This window comes from Megalopta genalis, chromosome 12 (genome assembly GCF_051020955.1).
Source record: "Megalopta genalis isolate 19385.01 chromosome 12, iyMegGena1_principal, whole genome shotgun sequence".
In the NCBI taxonomy this organism is placed as follows: Eukaryota; Metazoa; Arthropoda; class Insecta; order Hymenoptera; family Halictidae; genus Megalopta; species Megalopta genalis.
In genome coordinates, this window is record NC_135024.1 from 1405635 (window position 1) to 1433281 (window position 27647).

At 40.4% G+C, this 27647-nt stretch overlaps 2 protein-coding genes across 3 annotated transcripts in view; one reads left to right on the top strand and one right to left on the bottom strand.

The window, feature by feature from the left end:
* jv (javelin) overlaps positions 1 to 12444 on the top strand; it is a 70067-nt gene extending 57623 nt beyond the window's left edge. Inside the window, exons 4-7 of the mRNA XM_033483427.2 lie at positions 5471 to 5777; positions 7339 to 8103; positions 9086 to 10050; positions 10336 to 12444. Of these exons, the coding sequence (XP_033339318.1) occupies positions 5471 to 5777; positions 7339 to 8103; positions 9086 to 10050; positions 10336 to 11356 (3058 nt within the window). The 3' untranslated portion in view covers positions 11357 to 12444. The remainder of the gene's footprint in view (positions 1 to 5470; positions 5778 to 7338; positions 8104 to 9085; positions 10051 to 10335) is intronic.
* MCU (mitochondrial calcium uniporter) overlaps positions 1 to 27647 on the bottom strand; it is a 324119-nt gene that overhangs the window by 83495 nt on the left and 212977 nt on the right. For both annotated transcript variants that reach the window (XM_076525577.1, XM_076525578.1), the window contains one exon: positions 14676 to 14874. In XM_076525577.1, the coding sequence (XP_076381692.1) occupies positions 14676 to 14874 (199 nt within the window). The remainder of the gene's footprint in view (positions 1 to 14675; positions 14875 to 27647) is intronic.

Below are 27647 nucleotides of genomic sequence, written 5' to 3' on the forward strand. Positions count from 1 at the left end.
ACGGAGCTGAATGACGAAGATGGAGGACGAAGGATACGGGGGATTGCTTCCGATGGTCGTTACAATAGGCAATTATCGGTTCCTGTAACTTCAGCTTGGCTCGGTGATCAGTGATCGGCGCTTGTCCCGTAGTTGCAATTTCGATTCTATTCACCGTAGTTGAACATCCAGAGTATGATCGAAAGATAACCAAGCGAACTTGCGAAGTCCGACTTCGGCTTCTACGAAGTAGAGTAAGTTTACCAATTACTGTGCCACCCCGTGGTTACCACGGCCTTACAATAATTTTACTTAAACCTGAAAGCAGCATTATTGAATTAAAAATATGGAATTTTTTGAAATGAAATTTATCTGTTATTTTCGTAAACGAATCAGTTCGCGAAACGTGCGTATTCTTTCCTTATTTTTATAAATAATAACGTAATTATTGCAATAGTATAATAAATTATACTAGATAATAATCAGTACGGAATATTTCACGTTTTTGCGTTTTCGTTATAGGATCGTTTACCTACATCCGATCGCGATAATTGGAGCACCGTAATTAGATCGGTGTACAGAAAATCAAGCACAATAATTAGATCGGCGCAGAGAAATTCAAGCACAATAATTAGATCAGTGCGGCGAAATTGAAGCACAATAATTGGATCAGTGTTACAGAAATTGACACACAGCAATTACATCAGTGTGTACCAATTAACGGTAATCAACTTCTCTTATGTTCAAAGGCACGGTAACTCGCGCAAAATCTGTTCCGTATATTTTATTAAATATTTCGCGTTGCTTATATTTTCATATATTTCCGTCACGAATAAACATTCGTAGTTGCATAAAAGACATCATACGTGCTTCAAGAAAAATTCGTCGAAAACTCCGGGCGTCGCTTTAAATGGGGGCACAGTAATTGATACACTTATCGCGGTAAGACGAGACAAGATTATAACGAAAGTCGCTGCATCGTCCTCAAATAATGAATCGAGACGCGGGACACTTGTTTTTAGAAATCCGTGGAAAGTGTGTCGGATTTACACAAGGGACAGAGGATCCGCAATTTTATGTCCTGCTAAATGAAAACACTTTCGTACGAGGTTTCTGCACTTCCATATAAAATTTGCAATTTAAATGAGCAACGCGGATCCAATGATACTTCTTCGCTCGCGGCTATTCCTCTGACAGTAACTAGACTCTGTGTCCAGACTCGTTCGTAATCCACGTTTCTACACGCGGATCCGTAGGAACAGGTGGAATAAAATACTGTGCGACTCCGGTAAAACGGAGACAGAAGTATGATCGAGATCATGCAATATCGCGGGATTTCTAAGAATTTATATGCACGTGTCTGTTCATTGTTCTCCGTTGCTGGTGACAAACGGCGCGGTGTAACGGATATATCGGTAAAAAAAATATCAATTTTTCATTGAAATAGTTATATTTTAATATTATTGTTCATATATACATAAAATTATATTATTACATTATTATATTATTATATATATTATATAATACTATTATATATTAACTTAATCATATTTTGTTAACTATTTTTAAATAACTAAAGTTACTTTGCCAACTATTTAAACTTAATCATATTTTGTTAACTATTTTTAAATAACTAAAGTTATTTTGCCAACTATTTAAACTTAATCATATTTTGCTAACTATTTTTAAATAACTAAAGTTACTTTGCCAACTATTTAAACTTAATCATATTTTGTTAACTATTTTTAAATAACTAAAGTTATTTTGCCAACTATTTTATCTTAATCATATTTACGTTCAGTGAACATAATTTTTAATCAATTAATTTTCGACGTAAAACGACCGACGAAATACATCGACGAGTAACGCAACAATTAAGAAACATATACAGATTTTTTAATACATCCAACCATAAGTAAGTAACAGTAAAAACAACGGTTCGTCACGTTTCTTTCGGCGTGTTTTGTCACATTTCGATGGGGTCCTAATTACGTAGAGACTCGAAAAAAGAAAAAACATCTTATAAAAGAACACTCGAGAGCAGACGAAAGAAGCACCGAAAGAAAGGGAATAGAAGAAACCGGTTGCCGAAAAAACGCTGAAAAACTCGGCACGTTTCGTTTCTTTCTCTGGCAAGAAAACTGTAACGCGGTGTAAGAAACGCGTAGAAAAATGTAACTGCAATACACTCGCGATCAGATACAATAACTTTCGACGCTGTGTATAACGATATCGGACGGGGAGCGAATATGAAATTTCAGAGACGAATTTTTCTCTTTTTGAGCGCGGCGCACTGTGCGGCGACTGCGTTATTTCTCGGCGGTGCCGAGACATTTTTAAGAAGTCGGATAGAAAACGGCGGCCACGCGAGCGGGGTCAACAGGCGGCTAAAGCTGTCCGGTTGAATTTTTAATTAAAACGGAGAAACCCCGGCGCGCTCGGGTTGTACTTTTCCCGGTGGAGCCAATTCCATTTCCGATACGTTCCGCAGATTTCCATTAGCTGTTGCCGGGGGATCGGGTAATTTGGTCGGGGAAACGCGGCTCCCGGTAATTTCTGCGCCTGTGACCGGGCTCGAAAGATTAAATGAAATTACATCGCGCGGCTGCGATACTATGGTGCATTAAATCGCGGAACGCGGCGTCGATCAAAATAGCGGAGAAGAATATGTTTCGGCGTGCAAACCGCGCGCGCGCGCGTTGCAACGAGACCAGCCGACGACGACGACGACGACGATGACAAGTCCCTCTCGTTGTTTCCGGGCAACGAGCCGATTCTTTCCGCGATTATATCCTGAGGAGTGCCCTTTCGATAATTGCGATCCCAATAAGGCACGTCCCGGCCGGACAGTTTAATTAGCGCGCGCGCGCGCGCGCGAGCAAACCAGCGACTCTTGAAACGGCAATTAGGCTGATCGCTCCGCTCGGAGCGCGGGAAAGTTGACTCGCTCGCTCGGTTATTTTTACGACGGTGCTTCGCTATCCGGATCGAAGAGTTTAGCGACATTTCATGGGAATTGTTCGCGGACCGTGTCCTCGGGAAATCTCGCTGCTAGACGCAATGGGTGACTTCAACGCTGAACCTATCGAGCGTTAAGAGTGACGTATGTGTGTCGCCCTGTAAGATAATACTGAATTTATTTAGGCTTCGCATGATTTTTATTACAGCGGACACTTGGATCGAGACATTCATTCGAACATTTGCTACGAAAAAATCTTTATAGTTTCAGAAATTTTTAAATACAATATACGAAATGTTCAATTTATTCCGTTATTATTTTGTTTAGAAAGGAAACTACTATTTCATAGTCGATGAAGTCGTAAGGCTGTTTCCATTAGATATCGTTGAAGTTATTTATTTATTCAGGCATTCTTGGATAAAAAGTTTGTGGAAATTTGAAAAACGTAATTTCTGTATTCATCTTCGTCTCTCCAAGCAATTGTAGTTTTTGCAATAATTTTTTGCCTCATTGTCTAGAGAACTAGTTTTTTCGACGTCCAAAAAGAAATTCAAGCAAAAGAGATTGTATGCTTTTTTTTAACATTCTTCAGTATCATCATCGTTATTAAAAAGCGGTGATAATCGCCAGTAAGATGAGTAATTGTACAATGTAAAATAAATATAATATAGTATAGTATAATATAATATAATATAATAATAATATAATAATCATACAATATAATAATCTAATAATATAATAACATATAATAATCGTATAATAATAATATAATAACCATATAATAATAATATAATATATACTAATCGTATAATAATAATATAATATATAATAATCGTATAATAATAATAATAATATAATAATAATATAATAATATAATATAAAATAATATTATATAATAATAAATTGTATAATAATAATAGGAAGAAATTCACGTTTGCCAGAATGGCGAAACAAGCGTTAAATTAGCGCGACAATCAACGTGTTAATAGCGTCGCCGCGTTAGACGTTGCCTTATCGACGAACTCTGTCACTCTTATTCTTCAATTAGGCGAATCGACGGATTACCAGTCAGTGTAATGTAGCGTGTACGCGAGCCGAATCGGGCCGGCGTACCTCTGGAAAGCCTGGCGGAAAACTCGTTACGGGCTCCGTGAGAGATTTTCCAGTCGGCGCAGCGTGGAAATGGAACTTTCTTGCCTTCTCTATTGTCCTTGTACGGGCCGTTGCAGCCGGCTCCGATACGTTAAAGCCGCTTTAATAATGCAACGAACGTGCAACGTCCCGCGGCGCCGAATTCAAATTCCGCCCCGAGCCTCGGAGCTATTTAACGGATACAAATTTCAATAGCTACTGTGCCCGGTGATATACGGCAGCCTGAAAATATTCGCGGGAGAAAGCCGGTGGAAAACGAGCATTCCAACCCCCTATGGGAACGGGACATTCGTGGCGTGGACTCGGCGCATTCGAATATAATCGGTGTTGCGACCTTTTAAACGGAGAAATCGTGGATTTTGAAACACTTACAGCGTCCAACGTTTTTTATAATTGCGAAATCGATGGGAGATATTGAGAAGAAAAACTAATTTTTATTTGGTTAATAGAATAGAATAATTTGGTGATAAAAGTTATAGGTTATATTTTATATAGTTTAGAGTTATAGTAAAAATTGGTAACAATAAATATTTGGTAATAGGAATGCTTTAGATGTGGCAATAGTGATCCATAAATATTTATTTTTGCTAATTTTCATTTAATATTCAATAATAAATACATATTTATAGTAGGCTCGTTTATATGTAGCTAATTTATATTATAGTTATAGGTTATATTTTATATAGTTTATAGTTATAGTAAAAATTGATGACAATAAATATTTGATAGTAGGGATGCTTTAGATGTGGGAATAGTGATAGATAAATATTTAATTTTGCTAATTTTTATTTAATATTCAATAATAAATACATATTCATAGTAGGCTCGTTTATAAATTTACTTATGAATTTTCTCAACATATTTTTCAACACAGTTTTTCTAGACGCGTTTGTTATAGAGACAAACAAATTGCCAGTCACCGGATAATCAAATAACAATATTCATGCTCGGGGTGAAAATTCTTCGAATAAAATCTTATGCGAGAAATATTTCAAATAAATTCTTCGAACGAAATTTTATTCGAGAAATATTTCGAATTGATTCTTCGAATACAATTTTTTATTCGTATAATATTTCAAATAAATTCTTCGAACGAAATTTTATTCGAGAAATATTTCGAATCGATTCTTCGAATACAATTTTTATTCGTATAATATTTCAAATAAATTCTCCGAATAAAATCATATTTGAGAAATATTTCGAATTGATTCTTCGAATATAATTTTTTATTCGTATAACATTTCAACGTTTCCCGCACCTCCCCCGGGAAGATTTTTTAATCTCCAGCATTCTGACCGGTCGCGTTACATCTACGTAGCCCCCGTAGTCTCCTTGTAATAGGATTCGAAATGATTCGTAGTTCTCGTACGTTCGTTGCAGGCTGTCAAAAAGCCAGCAGCATCTCTCGGACTCGTACGAGAGATTCAACGAAGCGAAGTCTTACTACTCCCGATCCGCTTGCGGTCTTCACTCGATCCCATCGGGACTGGCAACATTCCCGGATCCTCTGCCGTACGCGAGACCTAGCCGAGCCGATCCCGATCGCCTGAACATCCTAGATTGGCCGGAGTCGCCGAGACGTTATCATAGCGTCCAAGACCTCGAGACGGTTAGCGGCTTGGTGGACATCGTCGAGGATAATTGGCCGATCGAGGGGAATCGTAGCATCGATTGCATCTATACCCAGGTAAACACTGTTCCTCCCGTCTATGCATCCCGTCTATTACGAGAACGTAATTGCTCCGCCGTGGTGCATGCTGTGTGTTTCTGTGGCAATAAATTTCGCGGGTAACGGAGGACTGAAATCGCCATGGGAACTGGCGCCGTTTCGGTGGTAGCAGCACCTTTTGCACGGTGATCGCTGGACTGCGGATCTGATGCATTTATAAAAGAAATGGGTGGGCGAGTCTTTTTTAGATCGCATAAAATCTAAATAAATTCAATCACGTCGTTCTTGCAAAGAAAATCATTTCAGCTATTTTTAAAGCTTGGTAAAATTGGTGTTGGGAATGTCTAAGCATTATTTTCTACTCACTGAAATTATTCGTCAAAGAAATACATTGTTATTCGAGCCTTTTTTATTGCAATTGATGATGAGGATGAATTTTATTTTGCATAAAGATTCGCAATCTAGGGATCACGATATTTATGGACATGATTGGAGAGTAATTTTTGATACACTTTACGGATGCACGAGATATCTTAATCTACAGAACAATTATTGCAGCGAATTAAGTTAGTACAGTTATTAGAAAGTTTCTCCTTATCGCTGCATTTTAATTCATGACTCACCGAATGAGAAGATTCCGCTCCGATTCGTGAGGTATTGTACATTTTTGTTGAAATATGAGCCCGATCTTCCATAAAGATTACCGACCAACAACGTTTCTTGCGAGATCAGCAGTAAAAATCGACCGTGAACCTGCTTTTATCATTATTTTTCCTCGTCGTTGTAGTTTAATTCGTAATTCTTGAAACGATAAGCCCTATTACAGGTTCGAAAGATTATCTTTCGCACGAATTGTCGAAATACCAAAATTGCTATATAATTGCCCAGTTTCTGAGCAATTTAATTTGCCACGCTGGTTGTTCCATTAAAAGCGGCGGAGAGCTAGACAGAAATAGGTACCTCGAACGTGTGTTAAAAAATCGACAGATAATTCCCCGGATTGTTTTATTTTCACATCGTGAACCGATTTCGATATAATTTTCAACATGAGTACAAATCGCAAAGATTTACGAAAGCATTTTTTAAATTTTCGTTATAGGCTCAGATAAGAAATTTAAAAAACGAGAGAGTTTTTTTGGCATTCTAAGTAATAGCAAAATTTTTAAAAAAAGCATTTCAGTCATCGTCTATTAGATTTTTTTTAAATTTAGTCCTCCAATGGTCTAAAAAAAAGTCAAGTCATTTGGTTCAGCTTAAAAACATTTATTGCGTTTCAAAGACTGTACAAACACATTTGTGGCCACCGAATATGATCCGAAACTTCGCATAAACTAAACAGGAGAAACGAACATGCCGCGGCACCAGTTTCCAACGAGCGATGCGTGCCCCCGAACCTTTCAGTTCGCGCGGCCACCTGGAAAGCCGAAATTCCGTCGAGCGAGGCCCGGTTGAAATTGAGATTAACTCGTGCAGAACAGGACCGTTTCCCTTAAGCAGCAATTTATCAGGCGGCCGCGTCGCGGCGAGATTGAGCCGACGGCGAAGCAGATGGTGACCCGGATTCGTGGGTTGGTTCCAGGTGAAACGAAAGCGCAAGGAGCACAGGAGCCTGGACAGTATCCTCTTCGAGGACGACGGTGAGCTCGAGTACTTCGACGTGTTGAACCTGTTACCGTTGTCGAACGTGCGGCTCGAGTTCGACGAGGAGGACGCGAGGAACAACAATCTTGGCAGGAGGACCGACAGTCTGAAAAGCGGCAAGTTCAAAGCCCTCGAGTACTTCGGCACGCGGCCGGCCGGCGAGAAAAGGGCGAGGAGCAACGCGACCGACGAGGAGAAATGCACGGGCAGCATAGATAGAAACAGCACGGATCGCCGGAAAAACGAGCTCGAACCTCAGCCGGAGCTGGAGGAAGAGCTGGACGAGGAACTGAGCCGCGAGGAAGCGTCGCAGCAGCAGAAAAACGCGAAGGCGACGGACTGCTTCCAGGACGATAACGTCGATCGAGGAGAGGACTCGTTGTCCGAGGCCGATGAGGACCGGCACTCTTCTCCGCTGACCAGCCCGGAGGAAGACGAACACGATCGCAGGGTCGAGGAAGCGGAGGATTACAAGTCCATTTGGATCTCGGACACCGAGGAGCAAGAGGACATGTCGCGGCGGCCGCAGGTGCTGAAAGTCGTCGACAACGACGTGACCAAGAGAAGGCACCGGCGTTCCTCGCCGGAAATTGATCTGCCGGAGCACCGGCAGTCTGATGAGAAACTTAGGGACCAGGACGATGCCTCCGACCTCGCCAAATTGGACAGGAAGCCTGACGGCGGCGACCCTGCCACCGAGCAAGTGAGTTCTTTAGCCATACGGAATACTCGTCTCTTGATCCTCGGCTGAGATCTTCCATCGGTAAAATTGCTGGGGGTTGAGTGAGGGGTTGAGTTAGGAGAAGAAGGTCAAAGCGACTGTATAGTAATATGTCTCCCTAATTGACGCTTGGATTGTCCGCAAAAATGGACAGTTTTGGAAAAGGAGATACGATTGTTCGAGCCTTGTGGCTCGTTTTTTATGGTTATTGATTGTCCACAACTATAAAAACGAGTTGCAAGGCTCGAATAATCTTTCCAAATTGTCCATTTTAGTGCACAATCTGAGCGTCAGTAAGGGAGACATTACTTGGGTGATCGGTTTTATTTTTGCATCGACGAACTATTCTGAAGTTTCCTGTCGGTGTTTAATGAGTCCTTAAAGACAGGGTCTTTTCGATGAAGACGACTCGAGGGTTTAAGTACAAATAACTTGGATTTTCCGAGTTCAAAATTGACAGTTAATTTCTTCTTATTTTAAGTTCTAAAATAAATTATCAACGCGATAGCGTGAAACGATGCATCGAGATTTAATCGAGGCCCTTTGATAGTTTTGTCGTTGTTACTTCGAACGGTCAAAAATTTCAATAACAAAGGAAAATCCAGTTCGGTTAATCGAGGTTCTACTGTACTATTAAAAGCCACAATCTAGCTAGAGATAGCAGAAAAGTAGCTGAATCGTTAATCATAGGAAAACTTGCAAAATATTAGAAATATTCCCGAATGAATGTCGAAAAATCGTCTTAAAAAAATATAATCAGCAACGAATCTTCTATCGCATGAACGAGTTAATCGTGCCAGAAAGTCCCAGTGACGTCGCAACGCCTGTCGGACAATTGGTAACGAAGACTCGTGCTGCGCAAAGAGCGCGTCTTGAAGAATCCTCGTCTCGTCCTTCAACGAAAAGCTCGTCCGACAGGTGCGCCCTCCGCGCCTTCTTCTCATTTTCCTGCTGCGCTTTTCAGAGACCCGAGGAGAAGGATGAGACGAAATCGACGCTGACGAACACGAAGATCTTCTTCGAGCAGAAGACGCTGGACAAGGACGCGCCGAAGAGCAAGCCGAACGAGGGCAGGTTCGAGAGGATCGTGAAAGGGACGTCGAGCATCCTGGGCAAAGCTTGCAGCGTGGTGAAGGGCAGCCTGGGATTCGAGGCTAGATCCGAGAGCTCGGATCTAGGACTCGGCTCGGAATCCGGCAGCGACACGCGAAGAAGATCGGTGGACGACGGCATCGAGGACGACCAGTGCATCGGGAAGCCTCTGTCTGCGAAGATGGCCGACTCGAAGAAGGGTCACAGCAGCTTGACCAGGTCGAAGAGCTGCGTGGACTCCATCGAGAGCCATCAGGACGACGGCCAGGAGTTCGACCACGTGCGCTACAAGATCGTCAAGTCGAACATGTTCAGCAAGAACATGTACACCAGCGGCCGCGGGGACGTCACGTACGAAGGGCTGATGCAGTACCTTAGGGAGTACTCGTTCCAGGAGCTGTTGCTCGACAACAACGTCGTGATCATCGAGCCGGTGCGTGCCGAGACTATCGAGAGGAAGCCGTCCAACGTTGGCAAGGCCAGGTCGGAGCCCACCTGCAAGATAGCCGGCGCCATACAGAAGAAATCGGACGCGGAGAGCCGCGAAAGAAACTGCGACAGCGTCGACGGCGGCAACACGAAGAGTCCTAAACAGTCGTCCATCAAGAAGCACTTCTTCTATCATCCTATCAGGGTCAATCGGGAATTGATCGACGAGGAACTGCCGGACCCGGACACCGTCAGGAACGTCAGAAGAATGTTCGAGAACACCTTGAAGATGAAGAGCAGCTCGGACCGGGACGGCAAGGATCGGAAGAGCGTCAGCATGAAGGACTTGACCAGCATAGACGACGCTAGGTTCGAGGAGATCTCCGAGAAGATCCAGGAAGGGTCCAGGTGAGAACCTCATTTAAACTCTCCTTAGCTCAGATGCCAAGTAGTCGGAGTGCGAGTAGATTGAAATGGGCTTTCTTGGTTAACTTATTTACGGTGTTTTGTAGTTATTAATAATTTATTTACTCACGCATGCGGGTAGAGAAACTCTTTATTACGGAAGAAGTAATATACAGGCGTCGCATAGGCGACGGAGAAGCCAGGAATAATCCTGACTAAACTTTGTTATTAAGAGAAATACAAGAAGACTGTGACATCTAAGCGTTGCGACGTCTTCTTTTGTTCCAGGTCCAGGTGTTCGAGCAGAGCCAAGGACCTGACGAGGCTGTTCGAGAACATGGAGAAGTCGACGTCTTCGAACGCTTCGGTGGTGGGCGGCAAGGACGAGCTGGACAGTCCGCGTTCCGAGTCGAAAACGCGGATCCTGGCCCAGTCGTTCGAAGCTAGGAGCGGCCACACGTCTCCCAGCGATTCGACGTCCTCGAAGAACAAGGTGAACCGGTACCATCACCACAACTGGGACGCCGGCAGCGTCAGCTCCGGGGTGTCCAGCGACTATCCGGACACCGATCCCGGCAGCGGAGTGCAGTGCATCTCCTCGGAGGACGAGGAGGTCGACTGCCACGAGGACGAGGGCAACGACACCCACAACTCCAGCCACTACGTCTCCCAGGACGTCCTGAAGAAGATCCGGGAGTGCGGCACCTCGGTGACCTACTACGGCGGCAAGGTGGTGAACTCGAGCAACGGCCCTCTGATCGCGCCGGTCGTCGAGAACAGGTTCAAGTGCGCGGACAGGTCGAACGATTACGTCAAGTTCCGGCTGGTGAAGAGCAACTCATGCGACAGCAGGTTGGAGCTGACCGGCAGGCTGGTGGAGAATCATCTGAGGTGCCGGACCAGGGAGAAGGCGCCCGATCTGAGCCGCTACACCATCGCGGAGACGCCCAGCATCGAGATCACCACGATCGAGAAGCAGGAGAAGGAGGACGACGAGCTGGAAGAGGAGAAGAGCGCGACGGATCAGACGGAGACGAAGAGGGAGCCGCCCGTGGTGATCGGCTTGGAGCCGAAGAAAGAGGACGCCAAGGACGGCAAGCCTTTCAAAGTCGACTTCAAGCTCGGCCCGGCGGAGGACGCAAAGTCCACCTATCCTAGCAGGTTCATAGGCAGCGCTTTGACCAGGTGGCAGGTCAACGAGAACAACTGGCGAACTCCCGACGATTTCGGCAAGATGGAGTTCGAGGAGTTCGAGGTACTCGAGGACAGCCTGAACGGGATCGACAGCCACCGTTCCGAGGCATCCTGAGCGAACTTTCTTGTATTATAGTGTCGGTTTCGATTGCGATCGGTCGGCAACGGTTGCCAAAGGAGAGTCGATAGTTTCTAGTGCTTCCGGCGTCATCGACGAGATTCGCTGGCCCCGGAACTGTACAGTTGTTAATCAAGGTTTCCCAGTTACGAGTTCGATGTTTCATGGACACGCCGATCGCGAGCGAGCGCCAGCTCGCAATCACCTGCCTCTCGGGGATCGAAACGGTTCTATTTCATTTCTTGATTTCCGGAGTTCGGAACTTCGTATCTTTTGTTCGACGAGAGGCATCTGCTTGTAGAATTTCGGGGAGGATTTTGACGGTAGAGGAAGTTTCGGTAATTTAGAACCCTGGACATTTTCGAGACATTTTTCGGTAGAAGTTTTACGGAGACTGGTTCTCAGAACGTTCGTTTGAACCGTTAACGATCCACGCTGAATTCAAGTGGCACATTTCAGTAGTTAATTCTACTAGAAGCACGTTGAATGGGGCGCCGTATTTTCGTAACGACCGAGAGCTGCTTCAATATTGTTAATTAGATCGCGGTAGCTAAAGGTATCGACCCGTTTAATTCACGTTCGCCGCGGTCTTTTGATCACAGAAAGATATTTTCCTACCAGTCTATCGACTAATTGCTAAAATATGTATCTTTGGACTCTGTTAGGTCGTCTCGCAAGTTCGCGCCGCGAATATGTTAATACTTTTTGCGACATATTTAATTGATTGAAAGTCTTGAAAATCGAGCGCGTTCTGGACTAAAGTTTTCTCAAAAGTTTTCATCATCTTGAAACGATCTGTACACGGATATTTAAAAAGAAATAGGAACGCCAGAAACTTATGAGACGACCTAATTGTTCCGTTTAGAACTCTCTTGCATTCGTTCCGCAGCCATTCGGCGCTCGTCGGAACTTGCGACGGGAGTTTCTGAAAACGGTTTCCCGAATATCCTTGTTCAGCGAAAAGCCAATTAAAAAGTTCCGTAACTCTTCGATCCCTGGCGCCAGCTGCGAGTGTACATAGAACGGTTGGAGAGATGGTTCAATAATTGTATTTTCTGGCTACGAAATAAATCTGCATTAAGAGACCCTTCTCTGCTCGATTGGTATCCTGACGGAGCATCCTTTTGATCGCCGACGGAGTTCTTAATGGACGTAAGCCGTTTTGTTCGGTGTAACGAAAAATTCACGACGCTGTTTCGGCCGCGTAAAAGCGACCGTAATGGAACGCCATTAGGGCCGGTCGGTGTTTCACGGCCTGTTAAAAAGTCGCGAAACTTTTAGCCGGCGCGTTGATCCCTGCGGAACTTTTCAATAATGGCGGACCGACCGGTGCACCTAAATATAACGAGTCTATTTCGACCGCCGCGGCCGGTTCGATGCGAGAAACGTTCCGTAATTTATTTACGAGTCGTGTACAGAACACGAGTCGTTTACCGTCTGGAGCAACGATTCATTATGCAATGAATGCCTGCGGTTCGTCTCGGCTTCCAGATCAAACGCTGTCTCCGCCTCGGAGAGATTTCCGCGAAATTTTTATTCGAGGACGAGGTAATTCGAGATAGAACATTTTTAGCGACCGCGGCAAGGAGCTCAACGATTTCATAAAGTTATGGTATTTCATTCGATGCAATTCAAATTGCAATGCGAGGTTATGTGGCGTTGATTGCTTTTTTAACACTCGTTCCTCTTGCAGATATTAATAAAATTATATTAATAAAATAACGTTGATCAATTAATTTCTGGGAATTAAATTTTATACAATTCCGTCACCCTTGCGTGGCTGATGGGGCAGTCGAAGTTTTAACAGAGTTTAATTAACACTGGAATTGCCAAACCAGTCGAAATGACTGGTTCCTGATTTTCTTTTTTCTTAATTATCGATATAGAAACGTTTCCGTGAGAAATTCATTTATAAACTTCTTGACTGAAGCATATATTTATAACAAAAATTAAAAAATATATATACATATTTATATAAATATATATAAATATATATAAATTTATATATAATTTGTACAGAGCTTGAGTGAATTAAATATTATCATTATTATAAAATAAAACTGTTACAAAACAAATGTTACAAAATATAAACTGATCGGGTTTCGAACTCAGTGCCCCTTGTGTTAAAATTCTGTCTTATAAAGGAAGAAAACGTATTCAATGGATTACGAAAAACTCGGGGTCGAGACTGATCGATGACAACAAGACAAAGCAGAACGAGGGGCCACGGGCGTCGCTCAGGTAAACATAGGAGATTTGCCTATTTGGAAATCGAGCGACTTGATTTAAAAGGAAGATATTCCCATTTTCGCTTGGCTAAATATTAATCGTTCCGATTGCAGTCGGAGCCATTTTAATTGGAAATACAAAATTGTTTTTTCTAGCCTGTAGTATTTTCATTTTGTGTAACCAAGCGCATTTTGGTTTTCGTTAACTGACTCATAAAACGATTAAACTATCAACAGTCTTGTAAATATAAAGAAATTTGATAATATTAAAATTATAGTAAATTTTCCCTAATTTTCCTTCAATTATTAAACGAAAATGGACAATTTGGGAAGAGGAAATACGATTATTCGATATTTTTATCGATCTTTTAATTTCGTTTTTATAGTCGCCGATTGTTAAAGCATTAAATGCCGAATATTAACTCGAAAATTCACACAATATCAAAGTCATTTAATGTAATATGTAATAATATTGTACAATATATTGTATATGTAATAGTAATCTTGTAATAATACATATATATATAATAATATATAATAACATAATATATAATAATATATAATACAAAATATATTGCTAATAACTCCGTAGAGGGTTCCACAGCTTAATAAATAAATTAAAAAAAAAATCATTTAATTAACGACACCGAAACTAGAAAGTAAAAATTTACCACAGGAAATATTGATTCAGCTATTTTATATTCTACAAATCCGAGTAACATTTAATTCGTTCAATATATTCCAATAAAAATGAATTTCAGAAACCTAATTAAAAAATCAGTGTCACCCATACGTGATACACTCGGCCCTAAACGAATTAACAACTGTAAAAGGATAATTCTTAAATATACAAAGCGCGAGGCTCGAACAATCGTATCTCCTCTCCCCAAATTGACGATTTTCGTTTGCAAGCTGAAGGAAAATCGGGGAGAATTCACTGTACTTTGAACTTTGATACGACAATTTTTAGCGATTTCTTAGAGCAACCGCTCGGCTGCGAATGGTCCTCGAAGGAAAAGCCTCTTTGATTACGCTTGCTCACCGCGCCCTGGATCAATAGGTTCTTTCCATTGTGTCGTGTCACTCACCAACATCCTGAGCGCCCTGCGGAATCAGGCTGCCCTCCGTTTTCTCCTTCGGCGTGCTCGATATCTTCGTTTCCTTTGAGGTGCTTCGCGAATCCTCCAACCCCTTTGCTAAAATCGGGCTCAAGCTCGGAGCGAAAGAGCTCGTCGTCACGGAAATACTTCGCTGGGAGATGTGCCACCATCTTCTGCACCATGTTTCCTGGAACAAGAAAAAGCAACGATATTACTTCGCTGAACATTGTTGCACCGGCGGGCTGGCGTGGCTCGTTTAATGAGATTGATTCAGGTACTCAGGTGGCTCGGTGCAGCCAATTACTGCTGGATGACCAATCATCATTGTACCTTTCGTTTATTTTCAAGCAGAAGTCACTATGTATTCTGTTTATCGCGTGAGAGATATAAATGCTTTCATTTATTCGGATTCAGTTGATTTCTTATTCGTTAAAATCGGCATATATAAAAATTAGTGTATATAAAAACATACATATAATACAAAATATATATAATATATATTAGTATATATAAAAATATACGTATATAATACAATATATATCTTAGTATATATAAAATATATGTAGTATATAGCATATATATATATATATATAGTATATAATAAAAAATATATAATATATATTAGTATATATTTGCAATAATATATATATCTTTTCATCTGAACTAAATAATCTATGAAAGTAGAAATGTATGTAAAAATCAGTTGTGCGTTTTCATCGATAAATCTGTTGCACCAATTTGTGTATAAACTTTTGAGGTAGGTACTCGCCAGGTACTGAGTTGATTACAGTCTTGTAGATCTTTTTGTTTTTGGTATGGCGATTTAACTATACGATAGAAAAATCACTGGACGAACACATGAAGCGCCATATCCCGGAACGCCGCGCTCGCGTTTCACAAAGCAACATTTAACAAGGTGAAAACGTCCATCGAACTTTTCGTTCCAGCAAACGAGATTTTTGCCGAACAACAAATTTCCCGAATTTCGACGGACGATGGAAATGTTTGCCGAGTAATTTATGAGGCTGACGGTGAAAGGCACATGGCGCACAGAAAAATTGATAGAGATCAGAGCACGGTTGAAGCCAATTTCGCAAGCGGCTCTCTGTGTTTCGAATATTTATAAGCATAAAAACGATAGCGAACGAGCTCGCGGCTCGTTCCTGCAGTTATGCAAACAGCCCGCCGAATTGACGACGCGGCCAAATCGAATAACAACTGTTTTCCTTGGCCGCACGTTTCATCTGCTATTTACGTTCAATTAACAAGCCCGGACAGCAAACACCATGCTGCTCCGGTGAATCACTATGCACGCAAGAATGAAATTCTGGCTCCTTTCGGATCTCGAGCAACACGTCTGAAGATACAGTCCGCGACAAAGAGATGTTATACTATAAAATCGAGCGATTTTTATTTAGTTCGCATTACAATCGAAGTTATCTTCGTATACAAAACATGCGGAACACCGCTATAAATGCACACAAACGACATGGAATTGAATTTCTCCAGTACAAATACAATTCTATTTGATAGATAAAAGAATTTGTATGGAAACAAAGTGCGACGAAATGATGGCACACTGAATTAGAAATTTATTTCGTACGTGAATGTTTGTACGAGTGTTTTTGCAAGTTTGTAGAGAAACGAGACCTTGATGATAACGTTAAAGAAATAGAAATCAGACAACTTGTACAAAGATGAGGGAGGGAATTGCCGCTGCCGGCAGATAACTAGCATCTTGGAAAGTTTAGAAAAAATTTCTCTGATACGTCGCTCGATCCACTTTTAACCAAGCGTGAAAGAACTTACTCGTATCTCGAATCCAAGCTTGGTTTCTCTCAGCTAATTTCTCCCTTGGTATCGAATTATTCCAATGGAAAATACAAATGCCGAACGACTAAACTTTTTCCCTCCTTTGTTGAAACAAAATAGGGTAGAATGTGATAAAATGAGAACAATAATGTTGATTTTGTTCTCAGGAGATAGAGCGATCTGAGGAAATTCTAAGCAAACTTATTCATTTATTTCTCTAGTGACAAAGAGACGTAATAAAAGTGAAATGACATTATTCGCACTGTTCTCAAGTAATGAAGCGATGTAATAAGATTAAAATAAAGCCGCTCCCATTAATCGCGAGTATTAAAGCTGTCTGGTAAAATTATAAGGAATTTAATCGCTTCGTTCGCGTGTAATGAAGCAGTCCAATAAAATTGTTCGCTTTATTTGCGGGTGTTAAAGCGATGCTGCCATCATTGTCCAATTAAGGACATTCAATTGATCAGTTATGAGATCCAAATGCGACACGCGTGTTTTTTAATTAACTGAATTCGTTTCACTTTGCGAGTTAATAGAAGTATAACTACGCGAAACGTGCAACAAATTTTAGAAGGAAGATAGTTACGCAGATTTTGAGATATCATGGTCATCGTTTTGAAAAACATGCTTTTAAAGTTTCTTGTAACAATACTAACATTCTACTGCAGATTTTATGCATTTATAAGAAAAATGTGCGACATGAAACACTGGAAAGATTTTAAGAGTGCTGTTTCAGTGGAAAGATTTAAAGCAAGACAGACTCTAAGAATGTTGTTATATTATTATTAACCCACTAAAAATATTGAGAAAGAATTTTACTTTAATTCATTGCAATTAAGGTAGAAAGTTAATATTTTACATCTAGATCCGCAGTCCGCGTCGAGAAATTTTGGATAAGAATTGGCCAACTTTGATTGACGATAACTCCACGAAGAATCATCATAGGGCGATAATTTTTTCATCAAATTAAAGCTCGGAACCTCTATTTTAAGTGGCTGTTTCTGGATTATAAATCCGACACATAGTAATAATTCAGACGTAAGGAATAGTAGACGTATTTCTGTCAGAAGTACGTTACGGTTCTCTCACGTAAAATAAGAGAATTAGACAAAATTTAAAAAAAATAATGGAATTTTTCGAAGATTTACTGTTGAATAAATAACTCCGGCAACGGATATCGCCGTCACTCGACGCCAGAGGGCTTTGTTTCTCGCAAGAACTCAAACGTCTCCAATTAGTATATTTACAAATTTAAGTCGTCCTATCCTCAATCCCGCGTCTAGGGCAGGGCCTCGCTAGAATGCCTTACTGAGGAGTCCACTCTAGCGAGGTCTGGACGAAACGCTTCAAAACCATCCTTCCTCGTCACTGTTTCCAGTCCAGCCCGTTCTCATAGTAGTATTATTTCGATGAACGGGCACGTATTACGAAACCGTGACCAGTCCAATTGGAGCGCAGGTAGAGTAACGTAATCGGTCATCAGGTAGATGCATGGGGGTGCAGTAGTGGGACGAAAGTCCCTTTCCTAGTATGGCGACAACCGAAGTCGATCTCTTGGAGGAGCGCCATAGCCACGAGACGCGACTCCAACAGATCAACTGAAAATGCCTTACACACAAAGCCTCTTTACTGAGGGTCAATCTGGGGATATCACGATCAAACTTAGTATATATAGATTGCTATTACAATAGAGTACATTTCACAGTTTATTCCGTTAACAAGTTCAGGGTTTAAATAAGGCCATACTAGGCAGCTGCATTCACGGCTCGATAAAGCACAAAACAACTGCGCATTAGACTTCTCGTGCGCAGACGATGCCTTATCGTGTGGTAATGCAATTAGATTGTTACCCATCCACCTGAGACTGTCCGATACTGTTACTCCTCCGATTCCGTCCAGCCCATTCCTTTCGCGTCTAAGGCAGGACCCGCTTGGATAGCCCTACTGATGAGTCCACTAGCGGGTCTGGGACGAAACGCCTCCTCACATTTTTTTTAATTTTTTTTTTTAATTTTCACATTTTATATTTCCATTATCCCTTAAGAAGTTCATTTAATGATTTCCTATAAAAAAAATCTATGTAATTTCAATATCTTTGACAGTAGAAATACCAAACCAGTCAAAATAAACGGCTTCCGATTTTTTCTTTTACAACTCCTGATTCTATAAAAATATGTACGTCGAGAAATTTTGTATGAACTTCTTCATGCATGAGTATTTTACATTAAAAATCATAGCTGGGTTGAAATGAATCCTATTTTGTTATGCAGCGATATACGTTAGCTATAGTATTAATGTATTCATTTGTTCTAGTATTCATGATCTGTAATTAACACAGTATCAACGAGTGAATTTCACAAGTCCAAACAGTTTTATATGTAAGACAAAAGAATTTTTATGGAAATAAAGCGCAGCCAAATGAGAGCACACGCAACTAAAAATTCATTTAATTCGTGTATGTTTATACGGATGTTACTGACAATGTATGAAAATACGAAACGTTCGTGGTAATGTTAGAAAACTAACAATCATTCAGTTTTAAAGCGTATCATCTTTTTGTCGCAGATTGTAAGAACAAGGTAACTTGTACAAGGATGGAGAAGGAAATTGCTGGTATTGGCAGCTAAGAGGGATCTCCGAAACTTTGGAAACTGCAAGATCCACAGTTGAAATAATTTCAGTGTTAAAAATTCGGCTATTGCGATCCTCGATACATTTTTAACCTCGCGTGAAAAAACTTTTTTCTATTTTGAATAAGCGGTTCGTTTCTCTAATTTGTCCCATGGTATATACTTTTCCACTGGGTAAAAACGAACGCCAGATGACATAACTTTTTCACTCCTTCGTTGCAACGGAAGAGGGTAAAATATGATAAAAGTGAACATGATATCGTTGTTTCTGTTCTCAGGTGATACAGTGATCTAACGAAATTCTAAGCAAACTTATTCATTGACTTCTCAAGTAATAAAGTGACATAATAAAACTCAAGTAAATGGCATTGTTTTCACTGTGCCCAATTAATAAACCGACGTAATAAAATTAAGAAAATAAACGCGCCCATTATTTGTAAGTACTAAAGCTGTCTGATAAAATAATAATGAATTTAATTAATTTTTTTCGTGAGTAAAGAAACAGTCGAATAAAATTGTTCGCTTTATTTATGTGTGATAAAGCGATGCTTTAATCTGCGTCACTTGGATTGTCCAATCAAGGAAATTCAATTGGCCAGTTATGAAATCCAAAGCGACGCACGTGTCTTCTTTTTAAATAACAATACTGAATTCGTTTCATTCTTCGAATTCAATAAAAAAAGATTAATTTCACGAAACATGCACCTAATTTTTGAAGTCACATGAGTACAGAGATTTTGAGATATCATGATCACCGTTTTGAAAATCATACTTTTAAAGCTTTGTGTAATGGGAAATAGTGGAAAGATTTTAAGAATGTTTTTTTTTAGGAAGGATGCTAAACTGCTAATTCAGATGTAAGGAACAATAGGCGTATTTTATTGCAAGTGCGCCGATACAAAGTGTAATTCAATGCATCAGAGCAGGTTACGCACTCGCACTCAAAATAAAATAATTGGACAAAGTGTAAAAAGAATCGATTTTTTTGAAACATTTAAAAGAGAATAAATCATTCTTGTGGCGACTATCTCCATTGAAACCCACTAGATAGATATCATCCCCACAAATGTCCAATCCGCTACGATCAACGATCGCCCCCTTCAGGCATCCCCGGTCTTTGAGCCCTGGCCAGGGATGCTCGACAGCCTTACCGAGGAATTTTCTAGCGGGACCCGGACGAAACGCTCCAACCCCTTCCCTCCTCGTCACAGTTTCGTCGTCCTGCCCGTTCTCACATTAGTATTATTCCGACGAACGGGCACGTATTACGAAACCGTGACCAGCAACAATCGGAGCGCAGGTAGAGTAACGTAGTCGGTTATCAGGTAGATGCGTGGGTGCAGTAGTGGGACGAAAGTCCCTTTCCTAGTATGGCGACAACTAAGTCGATCTGTCGGAGACGTCTCATCTGCACAAAAGGCGATTCCAACATATCCGACTGACAAGTCCCTTAGACACCAAAGCCACTTTACGAGGGTCAATTCTCAGGGTGGCATTATCAAATCGGAGACGTCTCTACAGCCCAAAAGACGACTCCAACATATCGATTGAAAAGTGCCTTACACCAAAAGCCTCCGAACCGAGGGTCAAAGTCTTGCGGTAGGTAAGTTCAAATTCTAAGTAGGGCAATACTAGGCAGCTGCATCCACGACTCGATAAAAGCACAAATGACTGCTCGTTAGAGTCCTCCCGCGCAGCCTGATGTGTTATCGAGTGGTAACGCAACATGATTGTTACCAATCCACCTGGAGGTGCCCGACAGTGTTACTCCTCCGATTCCGTCCTGCCTATTCCTTTTGCGTCTAAGGCAGGGCCCGCTAGAATAGCCTTACTGATGAATCCACTAGCGGGTCAGGGATGAAACGCCACACATTTTTTGTATTTAATTTTTCCATTTTCACATTTTATATTTCCTATAAAAGAATCTATGTAATTTCAATGTCTTTGACAGTAGAAATACTAAACCAGTCAAAATAAACGGTTTTAGATTTTTTCTTGCACAACTCCTGATTCTATAAAAATGAATGCGTCAAATTTTGTATGAACTTCTCCAAGCAAGGCTATTGTACAGTAACAATCGTAGAAAGTTGAAATGAATTCAATCTTGTCAAGGTTTCGAAACGATTAGCAGTAATATTAATATACACCTTTGTTCACCAATCTAAACAGTTTTATATGAAAGACAAAAGAATTAGCAGTCTGATGAAATTGTATGTAAGCTTCTTTATTTCTCAAGTAATAAAATGACATAATAAAACTCAAATGACGTTCTCCGCACTGTGCTCAAGAAATAAAGCGACGAAATAAAATTAAAAAAAGACGGAAGAATTTGCAAGTACTAAAGCTGTCTGATAGAATTATATAATGAATTTAATCGTTTTGTTCGTGAGTAATGAAACAGTCGGATAAAATTGTTCGCTTTATTCGAGAGAGTAAAAGCGATGCTTTAACCTGCGTCACTTGGATTGACCAATCAACGAGATTCAGTTGACCAGTTCTGAGATCCAAAAGCGACGCACGTGTATTTTTTAAAACAATAATATTGAATTCGTTTCAATATCGCGGGTTAAAACAAGTTTAAATACGCGAAATGTACAACACATTTTTGAAGGCAAACGGTTACGCAGATTTTAAGACATCGTGGTCACCGTTTTGAAAAACATGCTTTTAAAGTTTCGTGTAACAATAATAACATTCTACTGTAGATTTTAGGCATTTATAAGAAAAATGTGCGACACGAAACAGTGGAAGTTTTAAGAATGATGTTTCAGTGGAAAGATTTAAAGCAAGACAGACTCTAAGAATGTTGTTACATTATTATTAACCTACTACAAATATTGAGAAAGAATTTTACTTTAATTCATTGCAATTATGGAAGAAAGTTAATATTTTACATCTAGATCCGCAGTCCGAGTCGAGAAATTTTGGATAAAAATTGGCCAACTTTGACTGACGATAACTCGACGAAGAATCATCACAGGGCGAAAATTTTTTCATCAAATTAAAGCTCGGATCCTCTAATTTAAGAGGCTGTTTCAGGATTCTGAATCCGACGCATCCTACTAATTCCAGCGTAAGGGATAGTAGGCGTGTTTCTGTCAGAAGTACGTCACGGTTCTCTCACGTAAAATAAAAGAATTAGACAAAATTTAAAAAAAAGAATTGACTTTTTGAAATATTCACAGTTGAATGAACAATTCCTGCAATGGATATCGCCGTAACTCGACGCTAGAGGGATTTGTTTCTCGCAAGAACTCAAACGTCTATTATTTGTATATATACAACGCGAAGTCGTCCATCCCTCATCCCCGCGTCTAAGGCAGGGTCCCGCTAGAAAGTCTTACTGAGGAGTCCTCTAGCGGGACCTGGACGAAACGCTCCCTATTCCGTCCTCGTCACTGTCTTCTTCAATCCTATCTGTGATGCGAAGCAGTGACCCGACCAATTGGAGCGAAGGTAGAGTAACATCGTTGGACATCAGGTAGATGCGTAGGTGCAGCAGTTGGGACGATATTAGTCCCCCTTCCTAGTGGGGCCACAGCGTCGTCGATCTGTCGGAGATTGCTGCTCCAACAGATCGACGAGTAAGTGCCTTTGACCGTGCCTTAGAAATTAAGTACGGGTAAGACATCCGTCCAAGTTTACGTCAGGCAATCAATTAATTGTTACTATAGAGTCTATATTTCAAATTCTATCAATGTTATAAACTTAAACTTCTATAAAGGACCATACTAGGCTGCTGCATCCACAACTTGATAAAAGCACAAATCGACTGCTCGTCAGACTCCTCGCGCGCAGCCTGATGCCTTATCGAGTGGTAACGCAACATGATTGCTACCCATCCACCTGAAACTGCCCGACCATTGTTACTCCTCCGGTTCCGTCCCGCCTATTCCGACCTTAGCGTCTAAGACAGGACCCGCTAGGATAGCCTTACTGAAGAGTCCGCTAGCGGGTCTGGGACGAAACGCCTCACATTTTTTTGTATTTTATTTTTCCATTTTCACATTTTATATTTCTATTATCCCTTATGGAGTTGATTTAATGATTTCCTATAAAAGAATCTATGTAATTTCAATGTCAGTCAAAATAAACGGCTTCAGATTTCTTCTTGCACAACTCCTGATTCTATGCGTCAAATTTTGTACGAAATTCTCCATGCAAGGCTATTGTACAGTATAAAAATCGTAGAAAGCTGAAATGAATTCAATCTTGTCAAGATTATGAAACGATTAGCTGTAGTATTAATATACACCTTTGTTCCCCAATCTAAACAGTTTTATATAACAGACAAAAGAATTAGCAGTCTGATGAAATTTTAAGTAAGCATCCCTATTTCTCAAGTAATAAAATGACATAATAAAACTCAAATGACCTTCTTCGCACTGTGCCCAAGAAATAAAGCGACGAAATAAAATTAAAAAAAGCGGAAGAATTTGTAAGCACTAAAGCTGTCTGATAGTATTATATAATGAATTTAATCGTTTTGTTCGTGAGTAATGAAACAGTCGGATAAAATTGTTCGCTTTATTCGAGAGAGTAAAAGCGATGCTTTAATCTGCGTCACTTGGATTGACCAATCAACGAGATTCAGTTGACCAGTTCTGAGATCCAAAAGCGACGGACGTGATTTCATTGTAAATAACAATACTGAATTTGTTTCACTTTTCGAGTTAAGAAAAGATTAACTACGCGAAATGTGCACTTAATTTCTGAAGGCAAGTGGGCACGCAGAATTTGAGATATTATGGTCATCGTTTTGAGAAACATGTTTGTAAAGTTTTGTCAAACAATACTCATAATTATACAGGAGATTTTATGCATTCATAAGAAAAATATGCAGTGCTGCGGGAAACAGTGGATAGATTTTAAGAATGCTGTTTCAGTGGAAAGATGCTAAACTGTTAAAATATTAGAAAGATTTTGAGGAATACGAACTCTAAGATTGTTGTTACATTATTATATCAACCTATTACAAATATCGAGAGAATAAAAAGAAACTGCTACGTCTAAAATTAGATCCAGAGCATTGTGTTCTTGCGAGTATCACCTTGGTTTATGTACATAAACTCGAGCGGGACGTTAGTTTTTGTACGCAGAGCCAATCTCAGCTGTTCGAGCTCGACACAAACACAGGTGAACGACCCGCACTGTATACATGTGTGAGTCTTCTGTTCGTGACGTCGCTATCTATGTATTTGTCAAATGGGCCATCCTTTCAATTATATAATCCCGATATCAAATACGATTATCTAATTTCCAAGTTTCCTATGCAACGCTGTCCGTTAAGACATTGATCGTATGCACTGTAACGAACGTTCAGCGCTGCTTAGTCCTTGCACTTTTCAAATTCCCCATTCCATTGCCTCCCGTAACCGATCGCCCACGACAATACGAATAAGTCCGTACAACGCGATTGTAGCATGTGTGAATTCTCTGTCGACTGAGTTCGCAGTTGTTACGCTTGCAATCCTCTTGCACTTGCAGTTTAATTCCGCTCTTTTCTATTGCGCTTGCAACCACCGCTACAGCTTTGTAGTCAAACATCGATCGCTTATCTCTTTCGTGAGCTTCACGATACATCATCACATTTCAACATTTTATTGTATACACATCCTCCCTCTGTTTCTATCTTTGTTTATTAAAATATCTTTAGTCTACCAAATCAGCGATTCAACCATACGGTTCACTACGGCAGCACGCAATCCCACTAGAGTCGTCAACAACTTCATTCCTTTAGTTTGTTGTTGCATTTAAGAAAGTTCATATTTTACAAGATCCGCAAATCGTGCGTAAAGAAATTTTACATAAGAATTGGTCAAATTTGACCGATGATAACTCCACGAAGAATCATCGTAGCGCGATAATTTTTTCATCAAATTAAAGCTCGGAACCTCTATTTTAAGTGGCTGTTTCTGGATTATAAATCCGACACATAGTAATAATTCAGACGTAAGGAATAGTAGACGTATTTCTGTCAGAAGTACGTTACGGTTCTCTCACGTAAAATAAGAGAATTAGACAAAATTTAAAAAAAATAATGGAATTTTTCGAAGATTTACTGTTGAATAAATAACTCCGGCAACGGATATCGCCGTCACTCGACGCCAGAGGGCTTTGTTTCTCGCAAGAACTCAAACGTCTCCAATTAGTATATTTACAAATTTAAGTCGTTCTATCCTCAACCCCGCGTCTAGGGCAGGGCCTCGCTAGAATGCCTTACTGAGGAGTCCACTCTAGCGAGGTCTGGACGAAACGCTTCAAAACCATCCTTCCTCGTCACTGTTTCCAGTCCAGCCCGTTCTCATATTAGTATTATTTCGATGAACGGGCACGTATTACGAAACCGTGACCAGTCCAATTGGAGCGCAGGTAGAGTAACGTAATCGGTCATCAGGTAGATGCATGTGGGTGCAGTAGTGGGACGAATGTCCCTTTCCTAGTATGGCGACAACCGAAGTCGATCTCTTGGAGGAGCGCCATAGCCACGAGACGCGACTCCAACAGATCAACTGAAAATGCCTTACACACCAAGCCTCTTTACTGAGGGTCAATCTGGGGATGCCACTATCAAAATTAGTATATATAGATTGTTACCGCAATAGAATACATTTCACAGTTTATTCCGTTGACAAGTTCAGGGTTTAGAAAAGACCATACTAGGCAGCTGCATCTACGGCTCGATAAAGCACAAAACAACTGCGCATTAGACTTCTCGTGCGCAGACGATGCCTTATCGTGTGGTAATGCAATTAGATTGTTACCCATCCACCTGAGACTGTCCGATACTGTTAATCCACCGATTCCGTCCAGCCCATTCCCGTCGCGTCTAAGGCAGGACCCGCTTGGATAGCCCTACTGATGAGTCCACTAGCGGGTCTGGGACGAAACGCCTCCTCACATTTTTTTTAATTTTTTTTTTTAATTTTCACATTTTATATTTCCATTATCCCTTAAGAAGTTCATTTAATGATTTCCTATAAAAAAAATCTATGTAATTTCAATTTATAATTTTGACAGTAGAAATACCAAACCAGTCAAAATAAACGGCTTCCGATTTTTTCTTTTACAACTCCTGATTCTATAAAAATATGTACGTCGAGAAATTTTGTATGAACTTCTTCATGCATGAGTATTTTACATTAAAAATCATAGCTGGGTTGAAATGAATCCTTTTTGTTATGCAGCGATATACGTTAGCTATAGTATTAATGTATTCATTTGTTCTAGTATTCATGATCTGTTATTAACACAGTATCAACGAGTGAATTTCACAAGTCCAAACAGTTTTATATGTAAGACAAAAGAATTTTTATGGAAATAAAGCGCAGCCAAATGAGAGCACACGCAACTAAAAATTCATTTCATTCGTGTATGTTTATACGGATGTTACTGGCAATGTATGAAAATACGAAACGTTCGTGGTAATGTTAGAAAACTAAAAATCATTCAATTTTAAAGCGTATCATCTCTTTGTCGCAGATTGTAAGAACAAGGTAACTTGTACAAGGATGGAGAAGGAAATTGCTGGTATTGGCAGCTGACAGGGATCTCCGAGACTTTGGAAACTGCAAGATCCACAGTTGAAATAATTTCAGTGTTAAAAATTCGGCTATTGCGATCCTCGATGCACTTTCAACCACGTGTGAGGAAAACATTTTTTCTGTTTCGAATAGGCGGTTTCGTTTCTGTAATTTCTCCCTTGGTATCTAAATTCTCCAATGGGTGAAAACGAACGCCAGATAACAGAACTCCTCCACAGCAACAAATGAGGGTAGAATGTGATCACATTTTCTCAGGTGATACAGCAATTTTATGAAAAATTCTAACCAAAATTAATCGTTTATTTTTCAAGTAATAAAGTGTCGTGATAGAATTCTAATGACATCGTCTGCACTGTGCCCATTAGATAAGAAATTTAATAAAATCGAAGAAAAAAACGCGCCCATTATTTGTGAGTACTAAAGGTGTCTGATAAAATTATAATGAAGTTAATCGTTTTGTTCGTCTGTAATGAGACAGTCGAATATAATTGTTCGCTTTATTTACAGACGTTAAAGCGATACTTTAATCTGCGTCGCTTGGCTTGACCAATCAACGATATTCAATTGGACAGTTATGAGATCCAAAAGCGACGCACATGTTTTTTTTTTTAAAGTAAAATACAGAATTCGTTCCACTTTTCGGGTTAAGAAGAAGATTAGATAAAGAAATAGGTGTATTTTTGTGCCCATGTACTTCGATACAAGGTATAATACAATGCATCGGGGCAGGTTACTGCACTCGCACTCGAAATAAAATAATTAGACAAAGTGTAAGAAGAATCGATTTTTTGAAACGTTCACAATGGAATAAATAATCCATTGCAACTCACTGATAGATACGAGGTCCACAAATGCACGCTACAATTCGTGTCTTTCCAACATCTTTTTGTCTGTGGCAGGGCCCCGCTAGATGCCTTTACTTACTGAGGAGTCCTCCAGCGGGACCCAGACGAAACGCTCCCTAATCCGTC